The sequence below is a fragment of the Orcinus orca genome, chromosome 16 (assembly GCF_937001465.1).
Source record: "Orcinus orca chromosome 16, mOrcOrc1.1, whole genome shotgun sequence".
NCBI lineage: Eukaryota > Metazoa > Chordata > Mammalia > Artiodactyla > Delphinidae > Orcinus > Orcinus orca.
Genome location: NC_064574.1, coordinates 44499298 through 44515378, shown reverse-complemented (window position 1 = coordinate 44515378; position 16081 = coordinate 44499298). Strand labels below are relative to the sequence as shown.

Genomic DNA, 16081 nt, shown 5'->3' with positions numbered 1-16081 from the left:
ATAACAACCATCCACATCCCTAATCCTCCCCTCCTCCCTCAAACAATAAACATTTAATGAGCACGTACTATATGCCAGACCAGCATTAGAGAACCTTAACAGCTGTTCAAAGGAGTTACTCTAATTATCCCTGTTGTCCAGATGAGGAAACTGAAGCATAAGAAAGTAGCCACACAGCAAGGATACCACAGAACTGAGACTCAAATACAGATGTGGCAGGACTCAGGGCTTACACCCTCAACCAGAGTCTTTTCCATGCTTGAAAACTGAAGTTTTACTCATTCTGAGAAATGAGAAGTATATTTTTCAAAGGAAATTAGGATAAAGACATCTTGACACTTTTAACATCCAAGAGTTCAGCACTATGTTTATTCAGACTTAAAAGTAAAAACAAAACCCAGGGCTTCCCTGGTGGCCCAGTGGTTAAGAATCCGCCTGCCGATGCAGGGGACACAGGCTCGAGCCCTGGTCCGGGAAGATCCCACATGCCGCAGAACAACTAAGCCCGTGCACCACAACTACTGAGCCTGCGCTCTAGAGCCCATGCTCCACAACAAGAGAAGCGACCGCAATGAGAAGCCTGTGCACCACAACAAAGAGTAGCCCCCGCTCGCCGCAACTAGAGAGAGCCAGCACATGGCAACGAAGACTCAACGCAGCCAAAAATATGAATGAATGAATGAATGATACTCAACGTCATTAGCCATCAGAGAAATGCAAATCAAACCACAAACGAGCTATCGCTTCACTCCCACTAGGCTGGCTAGAATCAAAAGACAGATCTAACAAATGTCAGGGAGGATGTACGGAAACTGGAACCCCCATATACTGCCGGTGCAGGCGGCAAACTGTATAAAAAAGCCACGTTGGATAACATTTTGGCAGCTGCTCAAAGGGTTAAACACAGTTACTATATGACCTAGAAATCCTACTCCCAGGTACATACCCAAGAGAAATGAAAACATCAGTCCACACAAAAACCTGTACACAAATGTTCACAGCAGCGTTATTCATGACAGACAAAAATGGAAACAACTCAAACGTCCATCAAATGATAAAGGAGGTACACACACAATGGAGGAGATCAGACAATAAAAAGGAATGAAGTACTGATCATACTACAACGCAGACGAGCCTTCAAAACACATAATGCGCAGTGAAGAGCCAGTCCCAGAGGAGCACACCATTCACATGAAAGGTCTACAACAGGCCAGTCTACAAAGACAGAAAGCAGATTGGTGGTTGCCTAGAGCTGGAAGTGCTAGAGAAAAATGAGGGGGGAGGGTACAGAGTTTCTTTCTGGGGTGATGAAAATGTTCTAAAACTGCTTGTTGTGACAGTTGCAAAACTTGGTGAATATGCTTAAAACTACTCAACTGGACACTTTAAACAGGTGAATTGTATGGTATGTGAATTATATCTCAATAAAGCTGCTCCTCTCCCCTCTAAAAAAAACCCCTTTGGAAGCTATGTCACACAGCCAATGATAGGATGGCAACAAACCACACCAAAAATGAAGCGTCAGAATAGGCAAAGCCTTCTCTCACTCACACCTTCATGTTTCTTTTTCTCTACTTCAGAGCTACATTTAAAAGAAAAAAAGAAAAAAAAAAGCTAATTATCCCAATGGAAAATTCCCAACTTGAGAAAGCTTTCAAACTTAGCCACAGCTCCTTGGAGCTAACAAAGGCTTGCCACTTTCTGTCTTATTTTTCTAACATGTACCAGGAATCTTGAATTGTAATTATAGTGCAATCATTCTTTTTTTTAAAAATTTATTTTTGGCTGCGTTGGGTCTTCATTGCTACTCGCAGGCTTTCTCTAGTTGTGGCGAGCAGGGGCTACTCTTCGTTATGGTGCGCGGGCTTCTCGTTGCGGTGGCTTCTCTTGTTGCAGAGCACGGGCTCTAGGCGCGTGGGCTGCAGTAGTTGTGGCACATGGGATCAGTAGTTGTGGCTCACGGGCTCTAGGGCGCAGGCTCAGTAGTTGTGGCTCATGGGCTTAGTTGCTCCGCAGCACGTGGGATCTTCCCGGAACAGGGCTCGAACCCGTGTCCCCTGCACTGGCAGGCGGATTCTTAACCACTGTGCCACCAGGGAAGTCCAGTGCAATTGTTCTTATTAAAGGTTTCCAAATAAAACTAGCTTAATTAAAATATACTTTATCCTATTATTTTCAGAAGCAGGTTCAGCTAGGAATAATAGACCACCTACATTATGCTAGGTTTTATGCTGCATATTTCCACATGCCTTACGTCATCTTCATTATTACGACGACCACAAAAGATCTCCATGTTACAGAAGAGAAAACTGTACCTGGAGGTCAATGGCTTGCCCAAGGTCATCCAGCCAAGGTCAGTGGTGGAGCTGACACCTGATAACAGGTTCAGTGATGTTTATAAAAATAATGAATGAACCCTGCCTCACCTCTCCTAAAACAGAATCACCAGAAAATTTCTCATGTTAAAAGCACCAGAGAACTCATGTGTCATAAACAGACATAACTTAAAGAATTCATGAAAAAAATATACTTTTAAGTCACTCCAAATGCCTACTGTGTTCTACACCCATGAACGCTGATTTTTATGAGTTTTAAGGACAAATATTCAGAATTCACATTCAAATAATTCAACTGATCATTACCCAGAGCCCCTATAAGTGAGGTAGCTCCTCAAAAACAGAAACAAGTTTCATTGAGGGAGTCTACATTATACAGTGATATAGCACAGTACATGGCACTGACCTGCCAGAAATCACTAAGAAAACAAAGTCCTTACCCAGGAGGAGGTCAGAATGCCAAGAAGAGTATTTAACTTCAGGGCTGGAGAAGTCTGAGAGTGTCTAACATCCCACCCCAGGTTCCAAGGAGATGGGGTGAGAGTCACACGCCTCCCCCAGCCCCCAGGAGCAGCAGAGCTGGGCCCGAGCCTGCCTGCAAGCCCCTGCCTCTCTTAACTACCTTCCCCGGCCCCCACCTGTTCTCATTTTAATGTTTAGGAGGAAAAAAAATCAGCCTGGGAAAAATCACAGCCCATTATTCCAAAGAGCTCCGATGACATCTACACGCAGACCGGCCTATTAATCCTCCACTCATCCGAAGTCTTGCATTTTCCTCATGGTGAGTGAGAGCTATCTGGGAGCAGCGGGAAACTGCAACTGAGCACGTGCACAGGTGGGGGCCAGAGACACCAAATCAAGAGCCGTGGGGACCAATGACACACACCAAGAGATATGCCCCAGAGAAGCGGGGTAACTGCTGAGGCGGAAAGAACGCTGCTCTTAACCCTCGAGACCTGGCACAGAAGTGTCCTACCACGTGACAATCACAGAGCTGTGATGATGCCAAAGCAGGACTAGAGACGGAATTCAGCTTCATCATCAGAACACCCCGAAGGGCTGTCAAACCGTGTGGAAGACTGAACACAGGGATCACTTTGAGTTTCCCAGGGCTGGGAGGGGCTCCTCCTGCTCGTTCACCAGTGACACCACTCCAGCCACCAGGCCGATGCCGGGACAGGGTCCAGCACAGGGCCTGGCTCACGGGCCTCAATCACGAGGCTGAAGACCCAGCGTCTGCATGGAAGAAACAGCCCACATCACAGATCTGCAAGTTCTCCCACGTGTCCCTCAAAACAAGCAAATACAGAAAGCATCCCGAAAAGAAGTGAAAAATTCAAAGTCTGTTTAAAATACCTCTATCATTAAAGGAAACAGTTTCTCTATTCACAACACTTCTGACACCAAACGTGGGTTTTCTATGCTAAGCAACTCTCCAATTCCCTGCGGCCACCAGCGGGATGTCCTGAAGTGCGGGTTGAGCACCCGCACTTCAGGTGCCCGTTGCAAGTGCTGGGTCCCCCGTTCTGCTGACTGACTGGCTACAAATCAGTAGTTCCCACAACCTCCTCCTCAAATTCGATAATTTGCTGGAAGGATTCATAGAACTCAGAGAAACACATTCCTATCACTGGTTTCTTATCAAGGACACAGCTGAGAAACAGCAAAACGGGAGAGAGGCACAGGGCAGGCGTGTCAGGAGGGCACCCGGAGCCCCCCTCTCTCCAGGAGCCCCCCTCTCCCGGGGAGCCCCACTCCCCCAAGGAGCATCCTCTCCCTGGGAGCAGCACCTCCATGTGTCTCCAACCCGGAAGCTCTCTGAGCCCCATCGTGTAGGGTTTTCACAAGGCTCATGGCAGAGGGACTGACTACCCTGGTGACTGACTCAATCCCCTCGGGGGTGGGACTGAAAGTTCCAGCCCTCTAATCACTGGCTGCTTCCTCTGACAACCAGCCCCCATCCTGAAGCCATCAGGACCCACCTTGAGTCACCTCATTAGCATAAGCCAGGTAGGGTTGAAAGGGGCTTATTATGAATAACAAGACACCCCTCTCACCCTCACCACTCAGGGTCTTACAAGCCTTTACCAGCTCCGTGCCAGGAACCCAGGGTGGAGAACAAATATATATATTTCATATATCACAACATCACAGCCATATACAACTATTTATTCTACTTTTTACCCTCCAACAAGCAATTTACTTTCATCTGATACTTTATATTTGTAATCTCCACAGATTCTAAAACTTGGGAGTTTTCCTAGATAAACTTAACCCTTTCAGGGTTATTTTAGTTCTGGGTTTAATATGTCTGTAAACAGTCCAGCTTCCTCCACCTGATGACGAAGCAGAGCGCCTGCAGCAGGTGGAATGCAGAGGCCCCAGGGAGATACTTTTCTTAGTGCTCATTTGAATTCTTAAACCAAATGCCTGTAACTGCTTGACTGAAGTCCTCTGCTTTTTCACCAACCAGTAACAGGAGGAGTAGTGCAAGCACGCAGGCTTTAGAGTCGGACTGCCTACCACAAACGTAGGCATCTATCTGCTCCCCTCCCTCCCCGCCCCCCAAGAGCAGACACAGCTCCAAGCCCCAGAGCAGCTGGCAGGAGACAAGCAGGGGCCTCATACTTGACAGGTGGCCTCAGTGCTTTGCCCTGGACCCTGGGATTCCATCTTCTGAGAACATCTCACTTTATTTCCATTTATGTAAGAAAAAATAATCACAGATTCTCAGACACAGGAAACAATCTGAGACATTTAAAGACTGTCTGACAAAAGTATCTGCATTTAAGCATAACTTGCTGAAATAAAGTTACAAGAACAGGTGCAGCAAAGAAAGCTACTTGGACTTTATTTGTAATAGTCCCAATGCCTTGACTTGACATGGGGAGTCACCTCTCTTGAAGAGGAGAGATATGTATAGATTGGACCTTTTAGTAAAACAAACCAAGATTCTTAAATATTACAAGGAAGCCAAAAATAGGAATTACTGGATAAACTCAGAAATGACACACACAACATGACTTGCCAAGAGAAGTTTTTATATTTAATTTCAATCTTTATAAAAATTCAAGTTTTAAACTGAACTCAATCTGTCAGACTTGCGATTCCCATAGGACAACGATGGCTGCCTAAATACAAGCGCGTCCTCACATCCTCGAGAACCACACAGATCGACAAGGAGCAGATACAACCACCCATAATACACTCACGGCAGAACTAGCGGACAGAATTCAACAAGACTTCATTTAAATAAAGACCCTGAACTAGCAGAGACAGGGACACAGCCCCTGCTAGAAATCAGGAGGGGACGCCTGGACACAAGACGGGGTGCGGCAGGGTCCCAGCAACAGCAGCTCACAGACAAGACCCCAGCAAGGAGGGGCCGCAGAGTGGGGTCAAGGAGGCAGGTATGAGACCTGGAGCACCTGGGGGGCTGGAAGGGTGGCCTGGCTAGAGGCGGCAGACTCCAGAAGACGTGCTTCTGCGGGAGGGAGGGGGAGAGGAGGCTTGGCAGTGAAGGGAAAGAAAGCGGAGGTGGAAATAAACTCAGGGTCTTAGGAAACGGGAGGAGGCAGAACTGGAGTGGCAGCAAGTCCCAACCCACCCCCATGACCCTAGTCATCAAAGAAGCCGCACTAACTACTGCTAGAAGGCGGAGCGCTCAGGAGGAACCAGGCTTCCCATTTTGATCCTTCCCCAAGTTAGGGATACGCAGCAGACCCTCTCTTGTGATGGGTCTGGCAGGGACACCAGCTGCGCTCGCAGTCAGCCATGTGATCACCGACACACTCACAACTATTCTGGACCCAGATGCCCGCTCTGCTTTTCACTTGCAGTACCTATTCAATGAACAGCAAGAGACATTCAACAGTATTATAAAACAGGCTTTGTGCGAGATTGTTTTGCCCAACTGTAGGCTAATCCAAGTGTTCTGAGCATGTTTAAGGAAGGCCAGGCTAAGCTATCATGTTCGGTAGGTTAGGGGTATGAAATACATTTTCAACTCACGAGGGGTTTATCAGGACATAACCCCACTGTAAGCGGAGCAAGAATAACTGAACCTCTCCGGTACACACACACCCTGGATAAAGGGGTAAGCAGAACACCCTCTCTGAGTGGCACATAGGTAGGTAATGGATTTTTCCCAGGGCAGACAAAATACTAGATGCCTAAGTAAGAAAACCGAGCGAAGGGTATTAAAAAAGATTCATGGCATAAAGGTAGCCAGTAAAATAAAATTACGAAATTTCCTAAATAAAAAGCAAAGAAAAGAGATCACATGAAGAAAAACTGAAAATAAAACACAATACGGTTGACCCTGGAACAGTGCGGGGTGTTGGTGCGCTGACCCTGGTGCAGCCAGCCCTCCAAACACGCGGTCCCCCGCCCGCACCCTCGCGTTCCACAGATCGGGCAGCACCGCAGTATCTACTAGTGAAAAAAACCTGCGCGTAAGTGGACCCACGCAGTTCCAACCCATGTTGTTCAAGGGTCAGCTGTACATAACAAATATAACAAAATGACAGAATTAAAAATCAACCATATGCTAGTCATACCAATAATGTAAATGTGCTGAAGATTTTTAGATTTGCTCACAAATCTAAACAAACAAAGCCCAACTCTGTGCTCAATATGACAGACACAACTAAAATAAAGCTATTCTGAAAGCCTCAAGATAAATAGCTGGTCGGGAGTTTGCCAAATATGTCAACCTGCGTTTGTTAGATTTGTTGCAACAAGAAATATCCCCACGTCTTCCCAAAGCTTCTCTCTCTCTCTCTCTCTCACTCTACCTTGTGCTGGTTGTGACTCGCTGGCTCTTTCTCCATGGGTCTTCTCTCTGATCTGGAATGTGGTCCCCATCGGGTGTACTCCTCTCATGACGGAAGCACAGATGACCCCTGCAGCTTCTGCTCTCACTTCCTACCTCAAAGTCAGTCCCGGCCACCTTGCCTGGCACTGCGCCTGGACTCAACGGGGAGGGGAGGTGCCCTCTCCCTGGGGCGAGGCAGCACAGGCCACATGGCCACAGGCATCAGGTATAATCCTCTTACCTAACACAGCTCTAAAACAGGCAAATGCAAGTAACAAGAAAGCAGGGATTGCTGGCATCAGACAAGGTAGAATTTGGGCTCAAAAGTATCAAATGAAATAAAGAAATTCACTTCATAATGCTAAAGATACAATTCAAATGAAATTATATTAATTGTGAATATCTATGTACCAAAACCTGGCAGCCACCTTTCTACAGCAGAAATGACAGGAATCCTAAATGCCAAAATAATCTTGAGAAGGAAGAACAAAACTGGAGGGCTCATACTTCCTGATTTCAAAACTTACTACAAAGCTACAGTTATCAAAACAATGTGATACAGGCATACAAAAAGACATACAGACCAACGAACTAGAATAGAGAACGCATGAATAAATCTTTGCATATATGGGCAAATGATTTTTGACAAGGGTGCCAAAATATTCAACAGGGAAAAGACAGTCTTTACAACAAACGGTGCTGGGAAAACCGGATACTGACTTGCAAAAGAATAAAGTTGGACCCTTACCTATCACCTTATACAAAAATTAACTCAAAATGGATCAAGGACCTAAATGTGATACTTAAAAAAAACATCTTAGAAGAAAACAGCAAAATCTTCATGACACTGGATTTGCCAATGATATCTTGGATATGACACTAAAGGCACAGGTTAGAAAAGAAAAACAGACAAATTGCATTTCACGAAAATTAAAAAAAATTTATGCATCACAGACACTATTCACAGAGTAAAAAGGTACCATACAGAATGGGAGAAAATACCTGCAAATCACATACCTGATAAGGGATTAATATCCAGAATATAAAGAGAACTCCTAAAACTCAACAATAACAGAAAAAACAAACCAATTCAAAAATGTGCAAAGGACTTGAATAGACATTTCTCCAAAGAAGATATATGAATGGCCAATAGGCATATGAAAAGATGCTCAACATCACTAATCATTAGGGAAATGCAAATCAAAGCCACAATGAGATATCATCTCACACCTGTTAGAATGGCCATTATTTAAAAAAAAAAAACACAAACAGAAAATAACAAATGCTGGCAAGCATGTTCAGAAATTAGAACCTGTGTGCACTGTTGGTGGGAATGTAAAATGGTACAGCTACTGTGGAAAAACAGTATAGCAGTTCCTCAAAAAATTAAAAGAATTACCATATAATCCAGCAATTTCATTTTGGGGTATATACCCAAGAGAATGAAAGGCAGGGTCTTGAAGAGATATATGTACAATCATGTTCATAGCAGCATTATTCACAATAGCTAAAATGTGGAGGCAACCCTAATGTCCATTAATGAATGAATGGATTAGCAAAATGTGGTATATACATACGATAGATTATTCAGCCTTATAAAGGAAAGAAATTCTGAAACATGCTACAATGTGGATGAATCTTGAGGACATTATGCTACGTGAAATAAGCCAATCACAAAAACACAAATACTGTGTGATTCCACTTATATGAAGTACTCAGCATAGCTGAAATCATGAAGAAAGTATACGGTGGTTTCCAGGGGCTGGGGGAGCAGAGAATGGGTAGTTATTAATGGGTACAGAGTTTCAGTTGTACAAGATGACAAGAGGTATGGGATGGTGGTGGTGGCTGCACAACAATATGAATGTACTTTAATACTACTGAACTCTACACTTAAAAACGGTTAAGATGGTAAATGTTATGTGTATTTTACAATAAAAAAAGAATTAAAAAAATTACAATAGATCCAAGAAGACAGAAATACACTCATAAAAGGAGATATTAATATAACCTTTCAGTCCAAAACAGGTCAAGTGGACAAAAAATATAGACATGAAAGACCTACACAACATAATCAGTAACCAGATCTCAGGGATCTCTAGCAAGTCACACACTCTGAAAAGAGAAAACCCACTTCTTCTTAAGGGCACATGGACCACTAATGAACACCAATCACATATTAGGTGGCAAAGAAAACCTCAGTACGTTCTCTGATCATAATGAAATAAAGCTAGAAATTAATAAGATACAAAAAAGGCCCTTCTACCTGGTACAAAACCCTCAAAGAACTCCTGGGTCAAAGATGAAACAAATTAAAATAAAAACACTATATATCAGCATCTATGGGATGCAATTAAAACAGTAATACAGTTTTAAAGGAAAATTCATCCATGAATATTTGGATCCATATAAATAAAATAGAAATAATGAATTAAATACCACCCCTCACCCCCCAAAAATGCCAAGGGAAAAAAACAAAAGAAAGTAATAAAGGCAAAAGAGAAATTAATAAGGTAGAAAACAGGAAACCAGTAAAACTCATAAGTCAAAATATCAGTTGTTTAAAGAAAAAGAATCAAGACAAAACGGGGACAAGCCCTAACACATAAGTAAGAAGTAAAAAGAGGGAAATAACTGCTGCAATAACATTTTAAAAGTCATAAAAGACTACTTTGCACAACTCTGCAAATAAATTTTAAAACTTGGATGAAATGAATAATTTCCTTGTAAAATACAATTTACCAAAACTGACCTCAGCAGAGATAGAAAGTTTAAACATTATAAATTCCAGAGGGAAAAAAGAGAAAGTTGTCAAAGAAATACCCACCAAAAAGCCCAAGATGATTTCACTGTAAGAGGATTCTATTTAAAAATCCAAAGACCAGAGCATGGGAAAAAAGAAAAACTTACAAATTCTTTTTATGAGAGTACCTGCGACATGCGTGCCTGTGACATCAATACTTCAATCTGAGAAAGACTATACACAAAAGAATTGTAAATAAAAGAATTTGAAGTAAAATATTTAAAAACAGAATCCCAGAGTAAAAATAATACATTGCAATCCAGAGGGGTTATTCAAGGGATGCAAGCAGAGTTCAATATGAGGCTATCCATTAGTTAATATACTAATAACTAAGAAAAAAAGTCACGCTTACCTGACAGCTATTGAAAAGGCCCTCATTCAATCCCTAATGAAAACACCCATTAAAACCGAATTGTGGGGCTTCCCTGGTGGCACAGAGGTTGAGAATCTGCCTGCTAATGCAGGGGACACGGGTTTGAGCCCTGGTCTGGGAGGATCCCACATGCCGCGGAGCAGCTGGGCCCGTGAGCCACAACTACTGAGCCTGCGCGTCTGGAGCCTGTGCCTCGCAACAAGAGAGGCCGCGATAGTGAGAGGCCCGTGCACCGCGATGAAGAGTGGCCCCCGCTTGCCACAACTAGAGAAAGCCCTCGCACAGAAACGAAGACCCAACACAGCAAAAAAATTAAAAATAAATAAATAAAAAGGCCGTGCTGAACCGTATGGAGGAGTTCGGGCTTTCTGAGCGTTGGCTGTCCTGGACTCCTTGTATGGCGCCTCACAATAAATGCTGCCCTTTCGGTCCTGTGCTAATGAAAAAAGAAAAAAAAATGAATTGGAAGATGCTTCCTTACGGTGAAAAACATATTTTAACCCAAGAAAGAACTATTACTTTGTTAGATTTTAATTAAATTACCATTACTTACGATAAGCTCTATTCAAATACAGACGTGATTAACACTCTGAGATTCTATTTTCAAAGTCTCCTTACTGTGCACTCACAAGCATCACTAACTGAAAATTCTTAAGGTACGGAAGTTTTACCCATTTTATCATCTAATCAAATGAATGTAAAGTGAAAGCATAAAAACAGATTATAGAGTCGCCTTTAACTAGGATGATCCTCCGTCCTGGTTGCGGGGACACTCCTAGGTTATACCTCAAAAATATCCCAGTTTGGACATAATACTCACGGCCACTCTATAACTCACAGTAATAGGGAAATATCTGAAAAAATTTTAAAGTAGAATTATAAATTTAAATGTTACTTACATATAAAAGATACTATTTGGAGATTGAGAATTAACTAAAATGAAGAGGTGAAGGAGAAAATGCACTGCCACATAAGCTATGTGGCAGGGTCGACAAGTATTATCTAAAATTAATCAATCTGGTAGTAGAAGTATTCTAAAATTACTTAGACTTATGGCAATAACCATCAGAAGAATCAAAAAGAAAGTTAAATGGTTACGTCTGCTGAGTAAGATTTAGGAGAGTGAGGACTCAGGGAAAATTTTACTTTTCAACTGAAACCCTTCTGTACTCCTTGCATTTTCCTACCATATATGGATTTATTACAAACACATATTTAAGAAAACAGAAGAAAGTGACATGAACTCCCCTGCTCTTTGTTACCTTTGCTCTTGAAACTAGACAAAAGTGTACAAGAAAACAAATCAACATCTGTATCCGCATTCACCATAGTCCACGCGCACCTGCCACAGCCACGTGCTGCGGGAGGTGCTGGGCCAAAGCCACCAACTAAGGCAGACGCCCCAGGACCTTACATCCTAGAGCCACAGGCCACCACAGTCCTCCCTACTTCTTGTAAAGGACTCTGCACCTCGCAGGGCTCACAAGAATGAGAAAATATATGGTGAACACTGCAAAAATGCAGACAGAAAAAGGCCAATCTTGTGAGAGTTTATCACTTGATATACAAACTGTAACTTGACATTGACACTCAAATTAGGAAAGCAAATGATTATAAGTAGCAGTAATATAGCTCTGTGCAGCTTAATAAGCATTCTGACACCTCATTCAATCCTTACAACTCTGACAAGTAAATTCTTTCCCTCTGCCCATTCATTCAAAAGCCGAAAAAACAGAAGCTGCGAATATTATTTACTTGGCCAGGGTCACCAAGCTAGTAAACTAGAGTCTATATTTGGTCTTCTTACATATAATAGTATGTATTATTATGCTTCATACATAATATACCTTATGTAATATATAATTATTCAATATATAGGTTATTCTATTTTTTCTTTTTTGGGGGCTGTGTTGGGTCTTTGTTGCTGCGCGCAGGCTTTCTCTAATTGCGGCGAGTAGGGGCTACTCTTCGTTGCATGTGTGGGCTTCTCATTGTGGTGGTTTCTCTTGTTGCAGAGCATGGGCTCTAGGTGCGTGGGCTTCAGTAGCTGTGGCGTGTGGGCTCAGTAGTTGTGGCTTGAGGGCCCTAGAGCACAGCACAGGCTCAGTAGTTGTGGCACATGGGCTTAGTTGCTAAGCAGCATGTGGGATCTTCCCGGACCAGGGCTCGAACCCGTGTCCCCTACATTGGCAGGCGGATTCTTCACCACTGTGCCACCAGGGAAGTCCTCTATTTCTTATTACATAGGAAATAAAGAGTAAATATACATATATATTTCTTATACTGTACTACCTGTCTCTGAGTAAATCTGGGCTTAATGCTTTTTTTAAAAGTTTAATCTGCATTTGAATATCTACTGTAACTGAGGCAGACCTAAATACTTTATAAATGCTTTCACATGCCCCCACCATATTTTGGCAAAATTTAAACACAATCTTTGACAAAATAAAGCTAAGTGAAGAATACTGATAATGTCCTATAATGCTTAAGAAACATTGCCAATTTTTACAACTAGCTAAGAAATTATAAACTTATAGTTATTTCAAGATAACCCTACAGGGCCTTTCAATAAATTTACTTCAACACTGCCAGATTTACAGCTCCTTATAAGCTTTGAGACTGGGGAACGTTCAAGAGCACGAGAAGGAAGCATTAACCATCCAGAACATCTTCCCACGGTCTGTCTTAAGCCACTTTCTCCATGTGCGCTGGGCAGTGTACCCAGTGTGGTCTCCTATAACAAGAGAAATGCGAAGCTATCTTGCTGTCAGACCCAGGTCAGCTAACCATCATACCAGTAGTTAAGATGCTAAATTAAAATTTGAAATTAACTACAAAGTTCAATAGCTCATCTCTGGAAACAAATGAAACCGAAACACAACTCTTCCGGTGGTAATTTTGCTATACTAAGCTCGGTCAGCAAAAGAATAAGTTTTAATTTCATTCCACAACTACAAAAACACATCACTGTTTAACTGGCAGCCAAACAGAAAGACAGACCACCACGACAGTGGCTTCTTGTGATGGCTGCATCCCTCAGCAGCTCCTTTCCTGCAGGGGGACACGGGGAAGGAACACTGACATCTTGCAGACAAGCCTAGACACAGAAGAACGCATGACTGACTTTTTCTCGGGAATACACAATGCATATTTTCATCTAATTTTACTGAAAGCAACAAAAAAGGAAGAGCTACAGAACAGTAGTGAGAGTACAGTATTGCCACAAAACTAGCGTGGGTGGTGGATCAGCACTGAGTGAAGGGGACCAACTTCTAACAGGTTTTAACCTGCAGCTGGGTTAATGAGTCCGTGGTGTGAAACATCTGCAGTAAAGTACACTGAGCACCTATGATGGCTGCCACAGCCCCAAACAGCATCACATGCCCCCTTTAAAGCACTGTTAGCTCTTAAACAGATGGGCTCGGTGATACTGGTGATACTCATGCAGGTATGTTTTGTTAATTAAGGAGCCTGACATGAAGATAGATTACACTGTGGTTTGAATAAAGGAAAACAAGTAGATGGGAAAATTCTCAGGCTAAGGGAGTAGGGGTAGGGTGGAGTAACATATATCCCAGCTTATAAGGGTGATGACAGGGGCAAGTGATGCTACATGTAACATCAGATTCTGAACAACTGAAACTGATACAGAATCTGTCTTCCCACTGTCACTGAGAGAGAAACTAGGCCTGGTTTTTGGCTTCAAAGAATTATGTAATGCTATTAAACCTCACAGAACTCTGAGTACCCTCTTCCCCAAGTTTTTCTGGAGCCAAGTATTACTAAAAACACAGTCTTCCATAGTATAAATAACCCTTACATGGTGCAAAGCTCTTTCAGATACTTTATTTCATTAAAAGACCAATGATACAGTCCAAAAGGTCTCTGGCTCCGAAATCCTGGCAAAGTCACTTGATCTGTCTGGCTGCTTCCTTGATAAATAACTGGGCCTGAAAATTTTGATGAAGATACTAATTAATATTTCATAATCCCCATCTTCAGTGACTAAATGTTTTACAAGCATATACTCACAAAACCCTCACTCACTATGAGATATACTTCTCTTACCCTCATTTCATAGCCGAGGAAACTGAGGCACAGAGGGGCTAAGGAACTTGCCCGAGGTCCCAAAGCGAGGATAATAAACTGACCTGCTGGATCCAGGTCAGACCTAGGATGCAATGACTTTCAAGCAAACTGAGTGTGAATGGTGAGGATGAAGTCTTCCTACACAGCCTGCCAATGAAACAGGTGATCAAAGGCCAAGGAGAAAAAAAGACAAAAGGCCTTTTTAAAATCCCTTAAGGATTACTAATTCAAGATCTGGCATACTTTTCAGGAAAACAATAACGCAACACCTCTTCACAGAAAGGAGCACGCCCCTGAGAAGCATCAAGTGCTCTCCGGCTTTTTTCCTCTGCCGATTACAGATTCCCTTCCAGGGAAGCACATCTGGACTTGAAATGCTGTGCCTTTACGATCACCTCCCAGTGTGAGGTGCTATGACATTAAATTTTATATAAATAAACTGTAATTGTTTTGTGAACAACCAGAGAAATGAGCTATTGTTTGGTGTTAGCATCGAGTATTAGGCAGTGCTCCTTATGTCTTGCCATAACTTTCAAAGGGGAACAAATTTATAATTCACTGCTACAATGCAGACCACACATCACATGAGAAATTTAGAAACCAGCTGAGATAAATGCCCCGAGAGATTTTTGAGGACAGGAACCCTTACCTTTTTGCATCTTTGCACCCTGCACTACGTGCACTGCATGAAACCTGCATATGAGCATTTCCTGGAGATTATCAACAACGGTAAAGTATTACCAAAAGAACGAAGGTGGCAAGACTAGCAGATTCCAAACCGATTTTGTACAGATATAAAACTGCGTCTAATAATGCAACAGTTAAATACGGACCCCCGGTCCTTCTCAGAATAAAAACATGCTCTGGTGTTGGCCGAGGACCTTTCACCTCCAAAAGGAAAAAGAGTAAACCACCACGAACTTTCTGCCTCTCTCATCCTAAACAGCTGAATCATTCACATATTCAACCGCCCAGAATTCTTCCAAGGACTGTCAATGCAGGCTCTGCTTCTTGGGAAATCCGAATTTAAGACCTTCCCTAGGAGAGCACAGAAGAATTATAGGAAATGAACGGGATTCCCAAATGACGCAGACTTAGAGGAGTTGCGTTATCCCTAATCCAACAGGAGGCCCTGGATATCACATCAATCTCCAGTGAAGGAAAGACACCAGTTTGAGAAAACGTACTCATTCCTCCCACGGATATTTATTAAACCTGTACTTGGCGCAAGGCGCACGGGCACCGGGTGGTGGAATGCGGCTGCCGCGGCCCCACCGCCAGCCTGACGCCCCCAAAAGACCGCGGGCCAGGCGCTGGGGCTGGGGGTCCGGGACCCGGCGCCTCACGCCCACACGGGTCTCCCGAGCTGCGTGGGTTCACTCGTGGCGAAATAACAAACCGGTGTGGCCGCCGCGGCGAGGGTCACGCACACCCGCGCGGCCGGTGGGACACCGCACCCGCGCTGGGGGGGGGCCCTCCGGGGGTCATAGGGGATCCCTGGAGGGCGCATGGGGGCCCCTGAAGCGCCGTGGGGTTCCAGGGGGTGCGTTGGGAGGGCTACATGGGTTCCAGGGGATCCCTGGAGGGCAGGTGGGGGACTCCGGGGGTCCTAGGAGGTCCCTGGAGCGTGGGGGGGCCAGGGGCATTCTGGGGATTTCAGGGGG

The 16081-nt window shown here is 43.6% G+C and overlaps 1 protein-coding gene across 4 annotated transcripts in view; it reads right to left on the bottom strand.

The window, feature by feature from the left end:
* The window catches only part of NAPB (NSF attachment protein beta), a 39777-nt gene that overhangs the window by 23366 nt on the left and 330 nt on the right, over positions 1-16081 (bottom strand). Inside the window, exon 2 of one of the 4 annotated variants that reach the window (XM_049699128.1) lies at positions 2316-2431. The exons of 2 other annotated variants lie outside the window; for them this stretch is intronic. In XM_049699128.1, coding sequence (XP_049555085.1) covers positions 2316-2344 — 29 coding nt within the window. In that variant the 5' untranslated portion in view covers positions 2345-2431. Of the gene's footprint in view, positions 1-2315; positions 2432-7132; positions 7262-16081 lie in introns of those variants that run through there. One more of the 4 variants, XM_033429420.2, reaches the window with a different exon arrangement.